Source organism: Eptesicus fuscus, chromosome 11 (assembly GCF_027574615.1).
Source record: "Eptesicus fuscus isolate TK198812 chromosome 11, DD_ASM_mEF_20220401, whole genome shotgun sequence".
Lineage (NCBI taxonomy): Eukaryota > Metazoa > Chordata > Mammalia > Chiroptera > Vespertilionidae > Eptesicus > Eptesicus fuscus.
Window position 1 is genome coordinate 66259892 of NC_072483.1, and position 25981 is coordinate 66285872.

The following is a 25981-nucleotide window of genomic DNA, read 5'->3' on the forward strand; positions in this document are numbered from 1 at the left end:
GTAGGCCTTACTTGCATCATAATTCAAACAAACTCTTAAGGGAAGGAAAAAGGGGAAATTTATGCAACTAAAAGAAATTTGAACACTGGATAAATAACTATATCACTGTTAACTTTTATGTACACAAAAATGGTACTATGGTTATTTTTTAAATCCTTTTTTTTCTCAGAGATAAATTAGCTGATGAATTTACAGATGAAATTGTATTGACTTGGATTTGCTTCAAAAGAATAAAAAAGGGATAAGATTGTATGTTAATAGAAGTTTGTTATATTATTCTGTCTACTTTTGTAGATATATGAACATCTCCATTAACAAGGTTTTTAAAAGAACAAAAAACTCTAACAATTTTTATATATTTTTTTAAATTTAATAATTCTTTATTGTTCAGATTATTAGAATTGTTCCTCTTTTTCCCCCCAAAGCTCCCCTCCACCCGGTTCCCACCCCACCCTCTGCCCTTACCCCCCGCCACTGTCCTCATCCATAGGTGTACGATATTTGTCCAGTCTCTTCCCGCACCCCTACACCCCTTTCACCCCAAGAATTGTCAGTCCACTCCCTTTCTATGCCCGATTCTATTATATTCACCAGTTTATTCTGTTCATCAGATTTTTTATTCACTTGATTTTTAGATTAACTTGTTGATAGATATGTATTTGTTGTTCATAATTTTTATCTTTACCTTTTTCTTCTTCTTCCTCTTCTTAAAGAATACCTTTTAGCATTTCATATAATACTGGTTTGGTGGTGATGAACTCCTTTAGCTTTTTCTTATCTGTGAAGCTCTTTGTTTGACCTCCAATTCTGAATGATAGCTTTGCTGGGTAGAGTAATATTGGTTGTAGGTTCTTGCTATTCATCACTTTGAATATTTTTTGCCACTCCCATCTAGCTTGCATAGTTTCTATTGAGTAATCAGCTGACAGTCGTATGGGTGCTCCCTTGTAGGTAACTGTTTTTCTCTTGCTCCTTTTAATATTCTTTGTCTTTTGCTCTTGGCATTTTAATTATGATGTGCCTTGGTGAGATCCTCTTTGGATTCCTTTTGTTTGGGGTTCTCTGCGCTTCCAGGACTTGTAAGTCTATTTCTTTCACCAGGTGGGGCAAGTTTTCTGTCATTATTTCTTCAAATAGGTTTTCAGTATCTTGCTCTCTCTCTTCTTCTGGCACCCCCATAATTCAGATGTTGGTACGCTTGAAGTTGTCCCAGAGGCTCCTTACACTATCTTCATATTTTTGGATTCTTTTTGCTTTTCCGGTTGAGTGTTTTTTGCTTCTTTGTATTTCAAATCTTTGACTTGATTCTTGCGATCCTCTAGTCTGCTGTTTGGTCTCTGTATAATATTTTTTATTTCAGTCAGTGTATGCTTAATTTCTAGTTGGTCCTTTTTCATATCCTCGAGGGTCTTGCTAAATTTATCAGACTTTTCTAGAAAATTCTTGAAAAACCTTATAACCGTGGTTTTGAACTCTATATCCAGTCGTTTGCTTTCCTCCATTTCTTTCATTTGTGATGTTTCTTTGTCTCCGCATTTTGGCTGATTCCCTGAGTTGGCAGAGTGGCTTCGTGTGCTAGGTGTCCTATAGGGCCCAGTGTCTCAGCCTCCCCAGTTACCTGAGGTGGTCACTCTTGGTGCACCCCTTTGTGGGCTGTGTGTACAGTCTTGTTGTAGTTAAGCCTTGATTGTTGTTGGTATTACTGGGAGGAATTGACCTCCAGGCCAATTGGCTGTGAGGATCAGCTGTGTCTACGCTGGGAGAACATCTGTGCTGGAGACACCCTTATGAGACAAGATTTGCAAAAGCCTCTGTGCTCAGCTTAGATGGGGTGGAGTCTCAGGGCTGAGCAGACAACATTGGTTTCCCCGTCAGCCCTGCCCTAAGAGGCCCCTGGGTCTCAGTGTCCCACGGTAATCGCTGCAAACACCTCTGAGAGCAAGTTTTGCCCGCTGCCAGACAGTCCAGTTTCTCCCCATATGAGTCTGGGTCCTCAGAGTCTCGCCTGGAACTGGAGTTCAGGGCAGTCAGGAGCTTTTGTCTCCCTCCCGCTTGAGAAAGCCAGTCGCATACTCAGGTGCCCGCCCTCTCTGCGCGCATCTCAGTATCTCTGTCTTCTGCAGCTCCTGTGAGTCTCAGTATGCTTTTCTCTTTCCTTCTAGTTGTAGAATTTCCACTCAGCCAGCCTTCCTGTGGTTCTGGATGATGTCCGTTTTGTCTTTTAGTTTTGAAATTGTTGTGCGAGGCAGCAGTTTAGTTGTTTACCTATGCCGCCATCTTGGTTTCTCTCTCTCTATAACAATTTATATTTTTAACTAGTGGCCTGGTGCATGGATTTGTGCACATTGAAAATTAATTAGAAGAAAGATTTGTGCAATAATGTTACTGCAAAAAATTACATGTCAAAATAGTATATATCTATATATATAAAGAGGTGATATGCAAATTAGCTGGGGCACCTTAAGGCGTCAAGACCGGCTCAGAAGGAGGCTGCATCACAACTGGCTCAGGAGGAGCTGCACACACAAATGGGCGGGAGGGGACTGTGTGCCGCCGCCAGCCCCAGCGGCCGCAGGGAGGCGGGGGCTGGGGGCGGGCCGGAGCAGAGACACAACACACAGGGGCGCCTGCTCTGAGCCATCGCAGCCAGACTGTGTAGGACATCCCCTGAGGGCTCCCGGACTGTGAGAGGGGGCAGGCTGTGCTGAGGGACCCTCCCATCCAGTGCACGAATTTCGTGCACCGGGCCTCTAGTGATATCCTATAAAACAAAGAGGTAGTATGCAAACGGTTGTTACACCGTGATGTGTAATGACCAATCAGCAGGAGGACAGGGCAGTGAGCTACGAGCGGCGACAAGCACTGGAAAGCTAAAGGAGGGCGGAGCAGTGAGCTACGAACGGCGGAGAGCTACAGGAGGGCAGGGCAGTGAGCTACGTGCAGTGGAGAGCTACAAGCGCTGGTGGGCGGGGTGGAGAGCTGAGGCAAGGGGCAACGAGCTACGCACACACAGATTCGTGCGCAGGGCCACTAGTCTATATATATATAAAAGCCTAAGTGACCGTTATGATCAGTCAACCAAATGACCGGTCGCTATGACGCGCACTGACCACCAGGGGGCAGATGCTCAAGGCAGGAGCTGCCCCCTGGTGGTCAGTGCACTCCCACATCCAACCTCCCCCAGCCGGCCAACCTCCCACGGTCCCTCCCCTCCCACCCCCCGCCGGCCCTGAGTGGGACTGGGTGAGACAGCCCCAATCGGCCCTGATCGCCGGCCAGGCCGAGGGACCCCACCCGTGCACGAATTCGTGCACCGGGCCTCTAGTAGTATTATAAAATTACAGCATGTACAAAGCAAAGATAACATGCGTGTGACTGGTGCCAAGAGCTTCTATGGATCGCGCGTGAGCGAGTCAATATTTATTTTTAAATTGCCAGTACGGGTCATATGTACCGGCCAGTTGGTCAGACCGGGGAGATTAGCCGTTGGCCCCGAGGAGAGAGCTGGCCCACATTCCCTCTAGGAAAGGGGCCGTGTCTGGCGCCACCCAACCCCGGTTCCCCATCCCAGCCCGGGAACCCGGCCAGGGGAAAGGGCCAGAAGGTTGGCTGGCAGGCCCCATTGGTCTGGGGGTAGCTCCTGCATTGAGCATCTGACCTCTGGTGGTCAGTGCACGTCATAGCAACCGGTTGTTCCGTCATAACGGTTGCTTAGGCTTTTATATATATACTAGAGGCCCAGTGCATGAAATTCATGCATGGGGGGGGTGTGTCCCTCAGCCCAGCCTGCACCCTCTCCAATCTGTGATCCCTCTCACAATCCAGGACTGCTGGCTCCCAACTGCTCGCCTGCCTGCCTTCCTGATTGCCCCTAACCACTTCTGCCTGCCAGCCTGATCATCCCCTAACCACTCCACTGCCAGCCTGATTAATGCCTAACTGCTCCCCTTCCAGCCTGTTTGCCCCTAACTGCCCTCCCCTGCAGGCCTGGTCACCCCCCAACTGCCCTCCCCTGCAGGCCTGGTCACCCCTAACTGCCCTCCCCTGCAGGCCTCGGTGCCCCCCCAACTGCCCTTCCCTGCAGGCCCAGTCGCCCACAACTTCCCTCCTCTGTCGGCCTGGTCACCCCTAACTGTCCTCCCTTGCAGGCTTGATCACCCCCAACTGCCCTCCCCTGCAGGCCTGGGTCCCCCCCCAACTGCCCTTCCCTGCAGGCCCAGTCGCCCACAACTTCCCTCCTCTGTCGGCCTGGTCACCCCTAACTGTCCTCCCTTGCAGGCTTGATCACCCCCAACTGCCCTCCCCTGCAGGCCTGGGTCCCCCCCCAACTGCCCTTCCCTGCAGGCCCAGTCGCCCACAACTTCCCTCCTCTGTCGGCCTGGTCACCCCTAACTGTCCTCCCTTGCAGGCTTGATCACCCCCAACTGCCCTCCCTTGCAGGCCTGGTCCCTCACATGGTCCCTCACAACTGACCTCCCCTGCAGGCCTGGTCACCCCTAACTGCCCTCCCCTGCAGGCCTGGGTCCCCCCCAACTGCCCTTCCCTGCAGGCCCAGTCGCCCACAACTTCCCTCCTCTGTCGGCCTGGTCACCCCTAACTGTCCTCCCTTGCAGGCTTGATCACCCCCAACTGCCCTCCCTTGCAGGCCTGGTCCCTCACATGGTCCCTCACAACTGACCTCCCCTGCTGGCCTGATCGCCCACAACTGCTCTCCCTTGCAGATCTGGTCCCTCCCAACAGCCCTCCCCTGCTGGCCATGTTGTGGCGGCCATCTTGTGTCCACATGGGGGCAGTCATCTTTGACCACATGGGGGCAGCCATCTTGTGTGTTGGAGTGACGGTCAATTTGCATATAGCTCTTTTTATTAGATAGGATAGATTAGACTCAAATAAGACTTTAAAAAAGATAACACAAGAAAGAAATAAGAAAAGCTGAGAGATGAGAGGGAGCTAGAATGGCTGAGATGAATGGATATCAATGCAACAAAAAGTTAAATAAATGCTCAGAGTAGTCACGAACTAACATCTGGCTCCGTCCAGATACTCTGGGTTGTCAGTCATCATTCAAAAAGACCCACATATTACAGCATGTACAAAGCAAAGATAACATTTCCTACATTCTTTTTAATTACATATTCTCTGAAAGCCAACAATTAGTATAAAAGAATACACTCTGTATATTTTAAAGATTACTATGTTATTACTGATTAGATTCAGCTAGAACTAAGAGAGAACTCTAACACCATGCATTTATTTCAAAATACATATGTGTATTTCTTTATAAATAATCAAAAATTAAAAAATTCAAGTGTGCCAAATATTTTAGTTAGATGGTCTTAAACCTCAAATACCTCACTAGATAGATATTCTCTCAAGTAATTAAATTTTTATAGTTAATGTTTTAATATTATCATTAATGAGCTACCTTTTCATATTTATTAATACTACTAGAGGCCCGGTGCACGAAATTCGTGCACTGGGGGTGGGGGTGGGGGGGGTTGTGCCCCTCAGCCCAATCTGCACCCTCTGCAATCTGGGACCCCTCAGGGGATGTCCAACTTCCAGCAGTCGGACATCCCTCTCACAATCCGGAACCGCTGGCTCCTAACCACTCACCTGCCTGCCTGCGTGATTGTCCCTAACCCCACTGCCTGCCTGCCTGCTCGCCCCTACCTTGATCTCCTGCCAGCCTGATTGCCCCTACCTTGCCCTCCCCTATCAGCCTGATCACCCCAAACTGCCTGTGCCTTGGCCCCCCGTCTGGCCTCCCTCTGGAGGCACCACCCCCATAACCCCAATGCTGCTGCCACTGCAGCTGGTTATGGCTGCCTGAGCCTTGGCCTTTGTAGCCACTGCGGCTTTGTCTGGAAAGATGTCCGGAAGACAACCACTCTAATTAGCATATTACCCTTTTATTAGTATAGATTTGGGGACCATTACAACCACGCAGAACTTGAAGAAAACACATGGCCCTGGTCAGTTTGGCTTAATGGAGAGAGCATCGGCCTGTGGACTGAAGAGTCCAGGTTTGATTCTGATCAGGGGCACACATGCCTGGGTTTTGGGCTCAATTCCCAGTAGGGGGCCTGTGGGCGGCAGCTGATCAGTGATTCTTTTTTTTTTTTTAATATATTTTATTGATTTTTCACAGAGAGGAAGGGAGAGGGATAGAGAGCTAGAAACATCGATGAGAGAGAAACATCGACGAGCTGCTTCCTGCACACCCCTCACCAGGATATGTGCCAGCAACCAATGTACATGCCCTTAACCGGAATCGAACCTGGGACCTTCCAGTCCGCAGACCGACGCTCTATCCACTGAGCCAAACCGGTTTCGGCTGATCAGTGATTCTTATCATTGATGTTTCTATCTCTTTCTCCCTCTCCCTTTCTGACATTTTAAAAATATATATTTTTTAAAGAAAACACATGAGCTTCACTTTGGGCTTTGTCATCTTACAATATCCTTTGTGCAGTGTTTTAACTTCCCTCAACTTTCTTTTACCCACCTTTAAAGTGCAATCTATTTTGGGGAAGATGATCAGGAAAGTGATTCCAATGGGTAGAAGTTTTTTTTGGAGGGGATGGGTCATGAAGATATTTAAAAATTGAGCATGGTGATGGTTGTACCACTCTGAATTTACTTTAAAAAACCAGTTCACTGTACACTTTAGGTGACATGTACAGTATATGGATATTTCTCAACAAAGCTGTTCTTTTATTTCTTTTTAAATAAAGACCAGTCTTATAATCAATTGCAGATGTTTTCAGAGGCCCCTCAAGATTTGCTCACCATGTCCCAAATCACGGCTGTGATTCCCAGTTGCCTCCAGTCCTGGTGGATCTGGATGGTGTGGTTTGCAAAGGAGAAGGTGGCAAGAGGCTTATGGAATTTCGGCAACCCCATTCCCCCGGTCTCCTCATAGGGCACCAGGGCCATTCCCACTGTGCCAGCTCTGCTCCCTTTAACCTGTTGGGCAAAAGAATCCTGCGTGCTCTGGCCAGAAAGTGCATTCTTTCTTAGGTGGCCCGGATGCTTTTTTTAAGGTCGTTTTATGGATTCAAAAGAATAAACAGAGATGTGGAAAGCTTTTGTCAAAATCCTTTTACATGGTTCTTCCAGTCTCATGGGAAATGAGATGTGGCTCTGAATTCATCCCAAAGTGTGTCTTTGGGCAAAAGCACCCAGAACAGCACAACTCCTGCAGAATGCCCCACACACTTTGCTGTCAGGACTCAGAGGGCTTGAGGGTGAGCGAGGCGGCGGTGCCAGCACAGGACCTGGGAGAAGGTAGCGCTTTCTCCACTGCCCAGGCCATGTGGACTACAGCAGTACCCGCCCAGGTGGGCAGGGTGTTTCTGCTGTTTTGTTTTGGTCTGGCCTCCACCCCGTCAACCACAGACCTGTGCCTGCACTGAGACTGAATGGTTTGATGGCCCTACTTTTTGGTGGACAGTGGATGCACTCCCAGAGACTGGCAGTTAGACTCTGGTGGCTTCTGAGTCCCTTGTGGGGAGAGTCCGGCTCTAGGTCAAGAACAGACTCAGGTGTCCTCGGCCAGGAGGCCTCCTTGGGCTAGGGGCCGCCACAGTTTGAAGGCTGGCCATGACCCCAATCCTGGCAGGGGTCTCCTCTGGGGTGCTGGCAGGCCTGGGCTAGGGCTGCGGGCGGTTTAGAGGCTGGTCACGCCCCCGATCCTGGTGGGGATCTCCTCTGGGGGGCTGGCAGGCCTGGATTAGGGTCACTGGCGGTTTGGAGGCCGGTCACGCCCCCGATCCTGGTGGGGGTCTTCTCTGGGGTGCTGGCAGGCCTAGGCTAATGGCCACCCTGGTTTAGAGACTGGTCACGCCCCCGATCCTGGTGGGGGTCTCCTATGGGGTGCTGGCAGGCCTGGGCTCTGGCGCTGCAAAGGGAGAGGTTCCTGAATCTGCTTCCCACACACCTAGGCTAGGATACATCTTGTAGGAGGCGGCTTTAATGCCCGGGGTCGGTGACCAGGTCCTCCGGAGCCTCGCTTTCTGGGCTGCAGTCCCACGTCTCCCAGTGCCCCAGCCTCGGATGCGCCCATGCAGTTGCCCCCACCACCAGCCACCTCAGCGCAGGCCACAGCAGCTGAAGCCAGCCTCTTGGAAGCCAGGCCACCACACCCACCACCTCTAGTAGCTCTCTGCTGCTTGCTCTCTGTGCCCTGTCCACTGGGGTGGGGGAGTGCTCCCAGCCCAGAGGCCTTCCCTCCCTCCGCAGCCTGGCTTGGGAAGCTGGCCTCGTGCTGGGGCTACTATGCCAGCATGCCCACTCGGCTACTATGGGTGCGACACGGGCCCCACGGAGGCCAACCTGGAGAACGTGGACCCCAGCTCTGCATCCGGCTGCTGCAGATGGCCTCAGTGGTCAACTACCACCTGCTCCTTCCACTGGCCCCATTGATCCCTCTCAGCACCAGCCATTTAGGCCAGGGTGGCGATCACCCGGGGACCTCACCCCGGGAGCGGCAAGCTGGGCACGGCCACGCCCCCGGGGTCGCGATGGGTCCCCGGACCCCCGGGAGGCAACTGGGGTGCTCGGCCACGCCCCCCCGGGTCGCGATGGGTCCCAGGACCCCCGGGAGGCTGCTGGCTGTGCCCGGCCACGCCCCCCGGGTCGCGATGGGTCCCAGGACCCCACGGAGGCTGCTGGCCGTGCCCGGCCACGCCCCCCCGGTCGCGATGGGTCCCAGGACCCCACGGAGGCTGCTGGCCGTGCCTGGCCACGCCTCCCCGGGTCGCAATGGGTCCCAGGACCCCACGGAGGCTGCTGGCCGTGCCCGGCCACACCCGCCTGGGGGTCCCGGGACCCCGAGGAGGCTGCTGGCCGTGCCCGGCCACACCCCCCGGGTCGCGATGGAACCTGAGACCCCCGGGAGGCTGCTGGCCGTGCCTGGCCACGCCCCCCGGGGTCGCGATCCAGCCCGGGACCCCGCGGAGGCTGCTGGCCGTGCCCGGCCACGCCCTCCCGGGTCGCGATTGAACCTGGGACCCCCGGGAGGCTGCTGGCCGTGCCCGGCCATGCCCCCCGGGGTCGCGATCCAGCCCGGGACCCCCGGGAGGCTGCTGGCTGTGCATACCACGCACCTCTAGGGTTGCCATCACTCACCAGGACCCCCGGAACTAAGAGGATTTGGCGCCGCCATCTTGGTTTTCTCAACGGCCAGTTAGGCCACCCGGAGTCCCGCCCCCAGCCTCTGGCAGGCCCAATCATGGGCATAGCAGAGGTGCGGTCAATTTGCATGTTTCTCTATTATAATGTAGGATCATAATAATGAACAATGTAAACAGATGAACAAAAATTTATTCAGAGACAGACCGTCAAACCTCAGAGGGAAGGCAGGGGAGGGTATGAGGGGGGTAAGAGATCAACCAAAGAACTCGTTTGCATGCATATAAGCATAACCAATGGACACAGACAGTAGGGGGGTGAGGGCATGTGCTAGGGGGTGTGAGTGGCCAGGGAGAGGTCAATGGGGGAAAAAGGGAGACATATGCAATACTTTCAACAATAATGAATTTAAATTAAAAAAAAAAAGAATGCTCAACATGGAAAATAATACCACCATATTGGCTGAAATTCAGCAAAAATTTCTTTCTACAGTAAACTCACTGAATTCAGTTCAAAGCACACTATTTTTCTATACGATGCTTTTTTTCTCTGAGCTTAGGAATCAATTGAAAAGATATCTTTGCACATAAAACTGGCATCTTACATTTACATGTTATATTCAGTTTCTAAACATTTTCACATACACTATCTTCAAATCAACCCCATGAAATAGGCAGGACAGGTACTTACCATGGATTACAAAGGAAAATGAAGCTCAGGAAAAGAAGTCTGCCCAAGGTGAAAAGGTTCATCAATTAGTGTTGCTAAAACCAGATCACAGGTTCTGAGCCCTAGTCTGGAACCTTTAGAATCTATATTGATTTTCTCAAAGGTGGTCCATAGCAGTCAGCATCAGAATCATATGGGATTCTGGCTGAAAATACAGATACTCCTGTGCCTCAACCCACATATGGGGTCAGAATCTCTGGGGAGCAGGACCCAGGATTTTTTACCAAAAAATATTTTAAATTAAAAAATTTTTAAAACCACAAGTCCAATAAAACTAACGTGTATAAAGTTTGAAATTCCCTTAGATATTATATTCTTATATATTTTCACTGCTCTAGGTATAATGAACAAGTATGAAAGATTATGCCATGGAAACATCTAATAAAGAAGAAACGAGAGCAATAAAAACAAAAACACATGTAAAATCTTATAGTGAATGCTATTTTTTTTTTTTTTGAAGAGTTTAAAATATGAGTGGAGGTTTTCATCACTATGGGCTAAAAGACTCCTGGAAGATTTGACAGGAAAGTATAAATTCTGATAGGCCTTGCAAAAAAGATTCAGTATAAATAAAATAGCATCAGCAAAATGGCAAGAAAACTGGAATACAGAGAGCAGATATGGAAGACAAAACCCGAGGTCACTGTTATTAAACATTTCTTCTGGGAATGAAGCAAGAAAAAGCCAGTTATAAAAGGATTTATATTGTGAACTGAAAACATTGAAATTTTACAGACTAGAGTCTTCAACCAACCACCTACAGGTCAAATAGGACCACTGGCCTGTTTCTGAACTATTCTTCATCTAAGAATGGTTTTCACATGTTTAAAGGGTTATAATTTCAAACAAAAATATGCAACAGAGACTACAGATGACCTGCAAAGCCTACAATATTTATTATCTGGCCCTTTACAGAAAAAAGTTTCTCCACTTCTGCTATAAGCAACAAGGTACATGTAAATCCTGGAATTATTAAGTATGAAACTTAACTCTGCCACTCAATGATGAGATTTAACATGTAAAAAAACTGCCAGTTTTTATTATTATTTAAGCTCACATAATTCAAAGTTAAAATGCTCTAAGAATTTAAATACATAACCCAAATCTATTTATATAAAACTCTAATATGCAAATCGACCGAACGGCAGAACGACCAGTCGCTATGATGTGCACTGACCACCAGAGGGCAGACGCTCAACACAGAAGCTTCCCCTAGCCCGCAGGCTCCGACCAGCGAGCAGGTGGCACCAGGCCCGCCAAGGCGATGCGAGCGGGGGCCACCTGGATCACCCTGCTGGTCGCCCCACAAATCAGCCATGATCACCAGCCAGGCCTAGGGACCCTACCTTTGCATGAATTTTGTGCACCAGGCCTCTAGTATTAATATAAATAACACTATTATATTTTATGAAAACTGAAAAATCTCCCTAATTAAATTACTCTGAGCAAGGAGTAAAACTAATATTAATAATCCTATTAACATCTTCTATCTTAGATCCTGATTCAATAAGCATATGAATCTCTATTATTCAACAAGAAATATGCCGAGAATTTTCTTTTTTAATATGCATTTTATTTATTTATTTATTTATTTATTTATTTATTTTTTTACAGAGAGGAAGGGAGAGGGATAGAGAGTTAGAAACATCGATGAGAGAGAAACATCGATCAGCTGCCTCCTGCACACCCCCTACCGGGGATGTGCCCGCAACCAAGGTACATGCCCTTGACTGGAATCGAACCTGGGACCCTTTAGTCTGCAGGCTGACACTCTATCCACTGAGCCAAACCGGTTAGGGCTATGCTGAGAATTTTCATAGGTTGCCTGAGTTCAAAGCATTCCAACCTTTTTACATCAAGATGTTATTGTTACTATTTTATACTTGTAGAAATTGAGGTTCAGAGGCACTTCGTCCAACAATCTTAACCTGCCAAGTCCAATCTGATCCTTTATGCACAAACCACACTTCAAGAAATATTTAAAAAGCCCCACCCAACTTTATTTCCCTATAGAGAAACAATTTAAGTTAAGATTGCTTAGTTTATAATCAAAAGATGTAATAGTTCCAGTGCTCGCTTCGGCAGCACATATACTAAAAGATGTAATAGTTCCATGCACTGATTTAGGATTCATTCAAAAGCTTATTGTTTCTGCTCTGATAATGTCCCTTAGGCTCTTTCTGATACTGGCCTTCCACTTTTCAGAGACCACTACTCTGTACTGAGAATGACCAACACTTATTATAGTTTATAGAACAGGATGCTTTAGGAAATAGCTACTAGTCTTTCACATCAATGTCAATGTCTCTCTCTCTTCCACTCCCTCCCTCCATTCCACTCTCTCTAAAAATCAATGAAAAAATATCCTCGGGTGAGGATTAACAACAACAACAATAATAATTGGTGTTTGGGATTATTTTTATAATCTAGCATAAAAATCAAATACTGTCAATCAATGCATGATTTTCTTTCTACATATAGTTTATATGCCTGTGGAGCATCAGTAGTAACCCTTTATTCTCAGTCCTAAAAAAATCAGGAAAGTAAATTTGCTACTGGAAAAGAAAAACTGTAGGTTTCAAAATAAAATTACTTCTACATTTTCTTTTTATTGAATTATCTATAGCACTGTTCATCAGCCCTCCTTCCATTAACTCTGATAATCAGAAGTTAACCCAATAGTGAAATTTCTTTTAACTATAGAGCCATGATTTAACCATATCACAAGAGGACATATGGAGGAAACCACTACATACTGTCTCTTTTAAAGGAACTTCTAATACAAAAGAAAGCATTATAAGATAACATGCGGAAATATTTTAATTTTGGAATAAACGTCAAAACCATTTCAACAAATGCTAAATGCAAACTGCTTTGCTGTAAAATAGTTTACTAAATTCTGGCATACTATATTCTATAACCTAAAAACATATATATCTGCTCCACTGAACACACTGTTGGACTGAGGATACTAACTAGTCAACTAATTTGTAAGCCATACCTGTAGAAACTAATGATATACTGTTAGATATATCAATCATGCCCTTGATACATAATGTAATAACACTACTTGCTTACCACAACTACCAAAGCAGACCAATACAGATATATTTTATTAATGACCCAAATACCATGAATTATGTTGCCATCAGTGTTGTGATTCTCCAAACAATAAACAATTTTCAAAGTTCTGAATGAAAAGTGAAATCATTTCTAGATAGTCACATGTACTAAGCCACTGCATTAATGGTCTCAATTACTGGCTTCCCTGTGCCCATGCCCTTTGCCAGGTAACTTGGTAGTCCCCTCCCATCCTAATGCTGGACTTGGCAGCATGACTTAAAAAGTTGTTTACAATTGTAAAAAGTTGTTTACAATTGTAATGCAAGCATATAAAATAGACTTAAGTTATACATGCAGATGATTATTAACAGGTGTTTCCCATATAAAATGTCTGGAAGAACATGAAAAGCATGTGTAATGTAGGTTATTTCTGTTCAACACATTCTGAGCTATCCAATAACCATGGAATTTACCTGCTGAAGCCAGTAACACCCCCAGGCGTGAAAACTCAACATGATCCTCAGAACAATAAAACTCCCACATGGGGGCAGAAGATCCAAGATTGCTTCCAAAGTCAATATACTTTTGATCTTTTAACTTCAGAAGCACTCATCTTCACGTGTGAAGTCATTCACATACAAGATGCATGATAGTGCCTTTTTAATCCAAAATTGTATGTGATTTAAGTATGGTTCTTTACAAACATATTAAAAATATTTTGAAATAAGTTAAAATCTGTATACTTTTCTGTATGCATGTTATCCTTAAGATTTAAAGGTTTAAGTATGATAAACTGATGATAAAGCACATGCAGTTGAAGTCTGTATTTTTATGAAGTTGTACCAACCATCCTGCACTTCATAATATTAGTCCTCACATTTTACACATATCTTAAGTTTTTAAGAATACAAATATTGCTAATATTGTAAAGAATCAAGTATACCCTACCCGAATATTTTGGTTCTAAGATGTCCTTAGGGACACAAGAAGGTATGCCTGTATTCCTTAACAAGCATTTAAAAGGTCAGTATGTTTTCTAACAGTAAGAACTATTACAAATTTCCCCTTTTCTTTGTGCACTGTTTGATCTGCCTTCAATACCTTTTCCTGCCAGCCTAAGTCCTAGTCTCTCTCAAAAACCAGCAAACGTGTCATGTTCTTTGTGAGAGCTTCCCAACACCCTCCATGTCACCATATAACTTCTGAAATTCTTACCTTAATTATCTAACGCCGTGTTATAATGTTACATATCTGTCTCCCTCAATTCAACTGCAGTGTTATGTCAGCTAAGCCGATGCACACAGATCTGTAACAGCATCCACAGTACTGAGCTCAGTGACCATCATGGTGAGGATTCCAAATGTCCTATAAATTTGACTGACTCTTTAGAATTTAAGAGTCATGAACCCATTCCAGGCATCTCTCATATTTATATTTTGTTTCTACCTTTTGACATAATGGGTTGCCTAAAATCAACCAGTGCCTTTCATATTTTCTAAATTCATTTTGATATTACAGTCTTAAAAAATGTTCCTTCAGAAATCCTTGCCATATGCGAGACATGGACGAATCTTGAGGACTTTTTGCAAAAGTGAAATAAGCCAGTCACAGAAGGACAAATACTGTATGACTCCACTTATATAAGATCTAAAATAGTCAAACTCAGAAGCAGAAAGCAGAGCAGTGGCTGCCAGGGGCTGGGAGGGGGAATGGGGAAGTGCGTTCAATGGGTATAAAGTTCAGTCTGTAAGATGAGTAAGTGCTAGAGATCGGCTGTAGCACGGGGTCTATAGTCAGAACACTGTATTGTACACTTTAAAAATGTTTAAGAGAGATCTCACGTTAAGTGTCATTACCACAACTTTTTTTTTGAGAAATCTTAATATTTTGGCACCAATCTCCACCTAAACTTATCAACTAACAAGTTTGGATATTTTTACTTATTTCCCCAATGAACTGTTTGTTACCTTTCTGGTTCTGTTACAGTCATTAGATTTTTAATCTAAAAAAACAATAATATACTTTTATTTCTGATTTCATTCTTACGTCCAAAATTTTGCATACTAGGTCAACATTCTAAGAAAGTAATTTAAAATTTTCAGTACTAGGCTAATTCTAAAATTTATACAAATAGTCCAAATTGTATTTTAACCTGTAAATATATTATTCTATACTAAACTGTCATTACAAACTTTCTGCCCTTTCTTCTAGCTTTAGATTTTCCTATAATGTACCACAATCAGTCTGGAACTTGATTACTCAAAATGTGTTATGAGTAAAATTTGGAGACTGCAAACTGCTCACTTCTAGAAATCCATGTACTTAAAAATATTTCATATAATCTTGAATTTACACTTCTTCACTATTTTAGAACCAAAAACACATGTGCATCACAAGTAGGCAAGCAATTTTAAGATATTATTATCAAGTGTTTGGAAGAAAGACAGGCAGAGTGCAAAATGCTTGCATACACCTTCTGAAGGTGAAAGAGACGATTGAAACTAACAAAATCTTAACACTTAACTTCTCTTGTATCAAAAAAATACAACCAGAACACAACAAAACTACTCTTCCCTTTATCGGAAATGATAAGAGTTGCCTATAAAAATATAATGGCTATTAATTAATTAGGTGACTGGCTCATCCTTACTCCAGGTTATAAAATATGCCCGCTTTCTTTGTGATTTTTTTGTAATAGTTTTTAAAAAATATTACATCACTAACTTTTACTAATGCAAAATATGGAACTAAAAACAAAAAAGCAAACAAACAGAAGGGAATTACTGGAAGCCCAATAAAGCGGAGTGGAAAGACAACACTCCTCTCCAAATATTTACACTACTGGGTTTCCCAGGACACTATGCTGTGCCCTCAGAACTACCAGCCTCCTCCCTTCTAAGCACCAGCTCAATATAACATTAAACATCACATAAAATGTAGTATATAGGAAGGAGGGAACATCAAGTGAAAGCTTACAAAAGTTTACGATAACACCATAAAGTTCTTTTTTTTTTTTTTTAAATCTTTTAAAGCAAAGACTAACGGTTACTCCAATACTGGACATTTTCTAAAATGCCTTTTATAGTCATCAGTAATGAATTTTAAATATATATATTTCACCTCAGGTTAAAGCAAAGTACTTAGATAGCAAACATTAATTCTAAATAAATTAAATGAGTATATACTAAAATCCTAAATATAAAATACAAAAATAACTTCTTTTTAGACAGTGAAATTCACCATTCTAAACAACTTATTAAATCTTATTAAAATGGCTGCCAACAAAAAAGTTGAAATTGTAAAAACACTTACTTCATTTCCATGTTTTTGTAGAAATTCAATTTCCTGTTGTGTGAATGTTGTCATGGAGATAGATTTCACCCTGTGTGGTGGATTTAACCCTCGCCTAAGAGAGAAAATATTTTACACATTTACTATTATATACTATAATTTTAAAATTACACATCAATGCAAAACATTTTTAGCTAGCACATTTAAACTTGGAACAATGGTTTTATTTCATAAACTAAAGGTATCTTTAAAAATTATTTTAAACTATTAATCTCCACAACAGATATGTCAAGCTAAGTTTTGCTAGACCCACACTAAATAATATACTTAGAGATAAATTCAGTGACTACCTAGTTAGAAACACATAGTACCTATTAACATATGACTTCTAGGAAACACAAACAAACAGTGCTTTAGTGTGTTTTGATGAAGGGAGAAGACAATATTTGTGGGAGAGCCATATAGTAAAGAATTTAAAAAGTAATTATTTAAATATTTTCATTTTTTAAAGAAAATATGATAATGTGTTATGTATGGAGCTACACAAATACTCTAATCAAATAGCTATATCTTTAAATGTGAGGCTAATTTAGAAAATAAAACTAACCTAAGGAAGCAAAGTTATTAACAATAAGAATAAAGTTCTATCTCTTCATCAATTCAAGTGAGGTTTGATAATAAGGGACATTATTAATCAGATCATGAGGCAGTAAGTGTTCAAGAGAAAACTTCCCCCCCTGGAGAAGGGAATTGAAAAAATAGGTAGATACATGATTAAATGATTTTTAAGATCTTTTACAACCTTGATGTCTTTTCTGTACAGACGGCCTTAAGAAGCTATCTCTTGAGTTTCTTGATGTTTTATCATGCACATAAAAAAGTGAACAGAAATGTGCTCAGAGAGAGTAAGATCTATTTACATTTTGTCCAAATATCACAAAGTGGCTACTCCATCCAGAAGAATAAGGGTCAAATAATCTCTGCAAAGTAACAAAGTAATTTATACAAAGTTTCATAAAATTACTTTGGCAGTCATGTCCTCTGGTAAAGGGGTCATTTGGAATCCAGGTTGTAGAGCAGATTATCAATATTCTTACAGAATAGTCATCTTGCAATCATCCACGCTAACTGAAATTTAACAATGCTGTAAAATTACAGACCAAAAGTCTTTCAAAAATATTCTGGAAACACTTTTGAGTAATTATATATGGTATGTAATGATATTTTAAATCAAAACAATAAGGAGAATTCATAAGTAACAGAGCCCCTCAACCTTCATATCCTGCTCCTTCTTTCTCTCCCTCTAACTTTCAGATATAGATGGCACACTCTATTGCACTTTTTATCTGCTTCACATTTCAGTAGAGAATTCTGTGTTGAGTTAGGTTTGGTTTAAATTTTAAACAAATTATTTTCCTTCAAGCTCTTGGTGGTAAGTCACAACAGAAATGGAGATTGCATAGCAGAAGAAACTGATCACAGAAATTTCATCCTAGTAAAACTTTCAACCTTAACAATAAAGAAACAACTACAGTATGAATTAATTTGAAGTAACTTTACAATTTCCAATAATTAAAGCTTTAAAGATAACAAATTTCCAAGTGAAAATTTACAAAAATCATTATTATTCATTTAAAGCATGACACTGTTTTCCACCTCCATCCTTATCATGAGAACTAAACTAAATTCACCATTTTTAGGGACACTTATTCATCTATGATATGTATTTACACCTACCTAGCTCCGAAACAATTTAAGGAAAACTTATTATTGTTCTCTCAAATTCCACTACTCCCTCCATTCTCATGTAGCCACTTGTCTCTCCTTGTTCCCTAATACCTCCTTCCTTATTCCAGTAAACCCTTTACCATTCCACTCCCCTTAAAGTAGCCTTTTTAAAAATAGAGAAGGCAAATGAATTACCTTTTAATGAAAATATGTCAAACAACATTACAAGGCTTTATGTTTTGGAGAGAAATCTTAGAGCAAAGAATGATACCCCTATACTTCTCAAATCGTTAGATGAGGAAATCCTTGATTCTTAAGTTATTTATACAGCTGTGATATCATGAAAGCAGTACAATGTATACAGCTTATTCACTCATATATCAAGTCCCTACCATATCACAAGGTCTATTTATGCTTAAAGAAGGTATTCATTACTGCTCTGGCTGGGTGGCTCACTGGTTGGAGCGTTGTCCCCTACAGCAAAAGGTTACAGGTCTGATTCCCAGTCATGGCACATAGGTAGGTTGCAGGTTCAATCCCTGGTCGGAGTGATGTTTCTCTCTCTCTCTCTCTCTCTCTCTCTCTCTCTCTCTCTCTCCTCCCTCCCCCCTCCATTCCTTTCTCTAAAAATCAATAAATATATTCTCAGGGGAGGTTTAAAAAAAAATCTATGATCACCCAAAAATCTGTACATAAATATTTGTACCAGTCTATTCATATACATAAAAAAATGGAAACAACTCAATTGTCCCTCAAATGGGAAATACACAAGCAATGGAATACTACTCAGCAATAAGGAGAAATGAAAACTATTGGAATCCATTAATGACTAACCTGGATTAACCTTAAAGGTACTATGGACCTGTTGAGTATTATGCTAAGCAAAATAAGCCTATTAGAGAATGGCAAATAGGATCTCATTAATATGTGGAATCTAATGAACAAAATACATTGGCAAACAAAATGGAATCAAGCATGGATAGTTGGAACAGACTGGCCGATGCCTGGGGGTGGGGGGAGCGGGGATTTTATTCAGTTGTGGGGTGACTGAATAAAGAAGGTGCAGGGATTCGCTAAAGAACATATATGCATACCCCATGGGCAGGGACAACAGTGTGGTGAAGGCCAAGGGAGGGGGAGGGGAGGGAGGGTGGAGGTACTAGTAGACAAAGAGGGGAGAGTGGGACATCTGCAATAATGTCAGCTTTAAAATTAAAGGTACTATGCTAAGTGAAGAAGGCAATCTGAAAAGGTTATGATTCCATTTACATGACATTCTCAGCAAGAAAAACTACAGTGTTGGAGAACAGATCAGTAATTGCCAAGGACTGAGGAAAGACAAGATTTAAGACAATCCTTGAGGGGTGATAGAACATTGCCATGTTCTGACTATGGTGGTAGTTACATAAACCTATACCTATTTGTTAAGACTCATAGAACTATACAACAAAAAAAGTTAATTTTACTCTATGGTAACTTAAAAAATAAAACAGTGTAGTCCTGATTCCATATTAATATCTATAGTAACCAAAGTTTTTACAGTAATTAAAATAATTTTTTTCTCATTAACAGAACATCTCCACCTACAAGGTATCATTAATGAACAAAATCTTTAACTGATCAAAAATGAATTTTTATTTATCTAATTATTTTTAAGGTGTATTCCTGGAAGCTAATGCTACTTCCCTTTTTCTCTAACCTTGTCTAGCTGTCATGTGAATTCAGTGTTTGTAAAACATTTTACTGTAATGACATTAGTCATAACTATTGAATAAGTGTTGAGCAAGTATACCACATCATTTTTACAGTGCCACTACTGAGGTACCACCCATTCTGAATCCTAAAAAAACACATTTTAAGTCTCCAGTTTAATTTAAATAATGACTCATTTAATAATAGCAGTATTGATATTTTGAAAGATGTTTGCCAGTTAATTGGTTTCAAGACCTTCCAAACTCACCTACTGGTGGAGTCCAATATGATTTTACCGTATAATTAAGTCATATGCAGATCCCCAGGAGTTGGGAGTTTTAACGACCACCACCCAGGTATCACTGCAACCAGATGGTGTGACTCATTCCATATGGCCACCAGTATGCTGCTCTTAACTATGCTTCAAACAATCTTGCTAATACCCATTTGTTCATCTCAAATAACAATGTGTGCTGGATGAATAAGTAAGAAAGCTTATTTAGTTAGTGTTATTAAATTGTTTTTCCCCTGCTGGGGGAGAAGCTGGTAAAATATTGCCAATAGGCTATGGAAATTTATGGGATTGCTATTGTTGGCATAAAGTAATAAAGTTAACTTGACACTTAAATCTATTCCAATACTAGTTATTTAATATCATCCAGAACCCAACTTTAAAACACTGAAAATAGACACACATACACACACCATGGCATAAAACACAGCTGTTATTTTGTTTTTCTGAAAATTACAAATATTACACTGTAACATCCTTTTAACACTTAGGCAAGCATCTAGAAAATAATACTCAAGTAACAACTTAATTAAGATATTCCAGTAAAGAGTAGACAAAACTCAAGAATGTCTTTACTATCTCTCTAAATCCCTCTGAAATAACAACAAAGCCATAAAATGCATTAAACCGAGAAAGAGACATTGGCAAAGAGAACAAGGGAGGAGCCCCAAAGCACAGTATTGCTCGTGAATAACAAAATTTGGAAGATAAAATGTTAGTATACCAGCAGTAACTGACTACAGAGTAAACTAAAAACGGAAGCTCCTGCAGACGTGGGAGAAGCCAGCTAGAAGTTGATTCCCACCACAGAACCCTTGAAAGATTACCAAATGAATCAGACAAAGGTTGGGGGGTTTGGAGGGTCAAAAATAGAAAGAGGAAACAGACAACAGTCCAACATCACTGTCTATAGTAATAAGAAATGGAAGAAGGTAATAGATGTCTATTACTGTTCACTATAAGCCTTCCTATTTTTAAATTATATGCATGTATTCTTTTGATAAAAATAAAAATTGAATTAAAAATTAAACAAAAAAGAATGAAAAATAAACAGTTCTTGTCAATATTAAACTTAACATATACTTATAGGGTGTTTTCTTTAACTGATAAAAAAAAAAAAGGCATTCCTAGAAAACTTGAGTGACTTTTTACATTTCCCCCAAATATCAAGTTTCTTCACTATATACTAGCACTCTTGTAGAAATACATGCCTACTGAACACAACTGTTCTAAGTTAGTGTTCCAAGTTCGAGCCACCAAGATTTATTGAGTAAGAGATAAAGATTTGAAGAGAGAAATGAGGAAGAATTTTCATATCTTCTCATATTATTAGTTGTACTGATTTTCCTACTTCCCCCATCATAGAGCCTACAAAATTTAGCAACTGAAAATGTATCAAATAGTTTTCCTACTTACTAGTACAGTAAATTTAAATTGTACTACATTGTCAAAGTATCTCCCTGAATGTAACCACGTTATAGTACTGAAAAAAAGTGAAAAGGAGATCGGCAGGAGTGGCTCAGTTGGTTGAGCATCGTTCCATGAACTGAGAGGTCACTGGGTTCGATTACTGGTCAGGGCACATATCTGGGTTGTGGCTAGATCCCCAGTAGAGGATGTGATGGACGCAGCCAATACATGTTTCTCTCTCACACTGATGTTTCTCTCTCCCTCTCTCTAAAATCAATAAAAACTTTTTTTTAAGTGAAAAGGAATTTAAGGATATGTCACTGCCGACCATGACCTCATGAGGAACTAAATAGTATATATAAGCAGAGCTCCTAAAGGATATTTGATTGCAACCTAATGCTAATCTATCTATGATAATAATCTATAATAATAAAAGGATAATATGCTAATTAGACCGAACGTCCCTCCTGACAAAGCCAGGCAGGAGGGAAGCCAGCCCAGGTCCCAGGTGCCTGCGGGAGGCCCGAGGGAAACCAGCCTGGGTCCCGAGTGCCTGCGGGCGGCCAGAGGAGCGAAGCCCAGGCCCCTGGTGCCAGAGGGAAGCCAGTGCCGGCAGACGGGAGAAGGAAGGCCTACTCTTGCACAAATTTTCATGCATTGGGCCTCTAGTAACTATATAAAAATAAGTAAAATGCCTCTTCATCTGTTCAACTTTAATTTTAAAAAGTTAATATTCTTGCAAGATTCACCATAAATCAAAATGCACACAAAATTAATAACCAGCTACATTTATCCACCAGTAAAATTCCAAGATTAAATGTACTGTCCACATAAAATAGCTGGTATTAAGAGAAACAAAACAAAGTATATATTTCTCAAATGTTATTTTTTATTTTATCTAAACACTTTCTGAAAGATTAATGAATAACTTTTTTGTTAAGCCGCACTCTAGGATATTTTTCTCATTAACAGAAAGTGGAAGGGAGAGAGAAACTTCCATGTGAGAGAGACACATCAATTGGTTGCCTCCTGCATGCTCCTGAACAAGGCTAGGGAATGAACTCACAGCCCAGGTAGTGCCCTTGACTGGGAATCGAACTCGAGACCCTCCAGTTCACAGGCTGACACTCTAACCATTGAACAACACCTGCCAGGGCTATGAATCATTTTTTAAGGATAGAACAATTCTTATATTATTCACTGATTATACTAATGTTAGTCTACACAAAACAAACAATTTGGTCTAAAATTAAGTATTTTACTGGAAGGCAATGTTTTATTATTGGTTGTAATAGAAGTATTTCTGTTGATAGAACCTGACAGTGACAAATCAATCTGCTACATCACTCCATTCTGCCTCAATAAAGAACAGTTTAGCTATATCTAAATCTAAAGTCTATTTTCAAGTTTCACAATCTGAAATGAATTATGTACTCTGAATAAACATCATACACGAATACAGGACAGCCCTCTGAAAATAAAGAAAATACTAGCTGAGTCTAGTAATATTAGTATTTAATTTATTTAAACAAAGATATTGTTAAATTAATGATGAAAGATGTGACTATCTTAAAAGTTTAGAATTCTGATAGTATACACCATTTACTGTGTATTGGCATTTTCTAGACACATCAAGGTTTCTGAATGGCAGCTAGCATGCCCTCTTTAATATACAGGGCTGGGCAAAAGCAGGTTTAGACTTGTGAGTACACGAAACACAGTTTTCTTGTATTATTATTTACTAACTAGAGGCCCAGTACTCACGAAATTGTGCGCGAGTAGCCCGCTGTCGCGACCTAGAGCAGAGCCCCACCCGCCGACGCTGCAGGACCAAGAGAAGAGTCCCGCCTGCTGGTACCACGGGACCCAGAGCCCCGGCCGCCAGCACCGCCAAGGGACCCCATCAATGCACCTCCTGGTGAGTCCAATTGTTGGGCATCACAGCGTTATGGCAACAGGCCTTTTATATATATAGACTAGAGGCCCGGTGCACGAAATTCGTGCATGGGAGTGGGGGGGTGTCCCTCAGCCCTGCCTACACCCTCTCCAATCTGGGACCCCTCAAGGGATGTCTGACTGCCCTCTCACAATCCAGGACTGCTGGCTCCCAACTGCTCGCTTGCCTGCCTTCCTGATTGCCCCTAACCACTTCTGCCTGCCAGCCTGATCACCCCCTAACCACTCCCATGCTAGCCTGATTGATGTCTAACTGCTCCCCTGCCAGCCTGTTTGCCCCCAACTTCCCTCCTCTGCCGGCCTGGTCACTCCTAACTGCCCTCCCCTGCAGGCTTGATCGCCCCCAACTGCCCTCCCTTGCAGGCCTGGTCCCTCCCAACTGCCCTCCCCTGCTGGCCATCTTGTGGTGGCCATCTTGTGTCCACATGGGGGCAGCCATCTTGTGTGTCGGAGTGATGGTCAATTTGCATAATACTCTTTTATTAGATAGGATAGAGGCCTGGTGCATGGGTGGGGGCTAGCTGGTTTGCCCTGAAGGGTATCCCGGATCAGGGTGGGGGTTCCCTTGGGGCATGGGGCGGCCTGGGAGAAGGGCCTGTGGTGGTTTGCAGGCTGGCCACGGCCCCCTGGCGACCCAAGCGGAGGCCCTGGTATCTGGGATTTATTTATCTTCTACAATTGAAAATTTGTAGCCTGGAGCGGAGCCAAGCCTTCTGCTCACTCCGTGGCGGCAGCCATTTCTGTGGGGATTTATTTATCTTCTATAATTGAAACTTTGTAGCCTGGAGTGGGAGGCCTAGGCCGGGCAGGGCTGCAGAGGCTTGACTTCCTCCATCGCCGGGGGCAACCCTAGCCTCCTGCTCTCTCCAGCTCCATGGTTGCCGCCATATTTGTTGAGATTTACTTATCTTCTATAATTGCAACTTTGTAGCCTTAAGCGGAAGCGTGGGCCGGCCAGGGTGTGAGGAAAGCTTGGCTTCCTCCATCGCCGGGGAAACCCAAGCCTCCCTCCTGCTCTCGCCATCTTGGTTGGGTTAATTTGCATACTCACTCCTGATTGGCTGGTGGGCGTGGCTTGTGGTTGTGGTGGAGTGATGGTTAATCTGCATATTACTCTTTTATTAGATAGGATAATTATATTACTAAAGGCCTGGTGCATGAAATTTGTGCACTTGGGGGCATCCCTCAGCCCAGCCTGCGCCCTCTCACAGTCTGGGAGCCCTCGGGGGATGTCTGACTGCTGTGGAGGCGGGAGAGGCTCCCATCACCTGCTGCGTTTGCCAGCCATGAGCCAAGCTTCTGGCTGAGCGGCGCTCCCCCTTGTGGGAGTACACTGACCACCAGGGGGCAGCTCCTGCATTGAGTGTCTGCCCTCTGGTTGTCAGTGCACGTCATAGCGACCGGTCGTTCCACTGTTCGGTCAATTTGCATATTAGCCTCTTATTATTAGCCTTTTATTTTATAGGATTTCCCATATAGTATCCGTCTTTTGCCCACCCGTTTTATATCTACTACTTAAGCCCTGCCCTCACATTTAGTATGCGTTCAATGAATATTTTAAGAATTGTACCATTTCATCCTCATAGCAACCTTCTATCATCTTAACACGAATGAAGAAACTGAGGCTGAGAGGATGGCTCTAGGCCAATCTGCACACATTATGGTCTGGCTAATACTTGCCCTAAGTCATAAAGCTAGTGGAGGTGTAAGAAATCTGACTTCAAAATTCACATTCTTTCCATTATGCCATGTCACCTAAATAATAAATATTTAATTATTATTAAATTCAATAGTTACGTTACCCTTAAATTATTTTCCTGCATTATTGATTTTGAAAGAAAAAAAATCCTCAGAAGCTTACTGTCCCTTCAATATTTCTGCAGTAGACATTTGATCCAGCATCCATTCCCTCCTTCCCAAGAATACCAGATTTCTGACTTGGGAATTCTATTTGGGGATCCTCGTAGTTCCAAAGAAGTCAGCATAGAACAGGTGTCCAATAAAGGCACTGGTTCAAGCTAACCAGGAGTGAACTGCAGAATATCCAGACAAGCTGGAAGGACATTATGCAGCTTCGGGAGCTGGAGGCAGCCATCTTTGGACAAGGGAAATCTAGGCAACCTCATTAAGCCATTGGATAAAGTCTTACTTAAAACCAAACAATAATCCCCTTCATATTTTTAAACCAATCTGAGTTATATCTAAAAAATCAAAACTGATTTTTATAGTTATTCTCATTTTGATGTCTTTCATATATTGTTTCCTACCTGGGAAATGTCCTCTCCACCTTGTTAACAATGCCTCTCATTTATTGAGCATCTATCATGAACCAGACATTGTATGAAATGTTAGACACATTATTTCAAATATTGAAACCTAATCTACATCCAAAACCTACAGGGCAAACCATTTCATAGATGAGGAAACTCAAGTTCAAAGAGACTGAGTGGCATTCTCAATACCACATAGCTAGTAGTGGAGCCAGGATTCAAAACCAGGTTTATATAGCTCATAAATACCTGTTCTTTCAACTCCATGAACTACCTGCCAAATGGATCTTGGATTTGAAGGTGTTTGCTCAGGCATCAAGTCCTCTATGAAATTTTCTCTACCATTTACATATTTCATGGGTAGCTCATTCAAAGAAAGGAAATGTTATAATGTATTATAACTAAACGTTTTTTC

At 42.6% G+C, this 25981-nt stretch overlaps 1 protein-coding gene across 6 annotated transcripts in view; it reads right to left on the reverse strand.

Moving 5' to 3' along the window:
• Window positions 1–25981, reverse strand: part of AGFG1 (ArfGAP with FG repeats 1) — a 75737-nt gene that overhangs the window by 47216 nt on the left and 2540 nt on the right. For all 6 annotated transcript variants that reach the window (XM_054722888.1, XM_054722887.1, XM_054722891.1 and 3 more), the window contains exon 2: window positions 16240–16333. In XM_054722888.1, the coding sequence (XP_054578863.1) occupies window positions 16240–16333 (94 nt within the window). The remainder of the gene's footprint in view (window positions 1–16239; window positions 16334–25981) is intronic.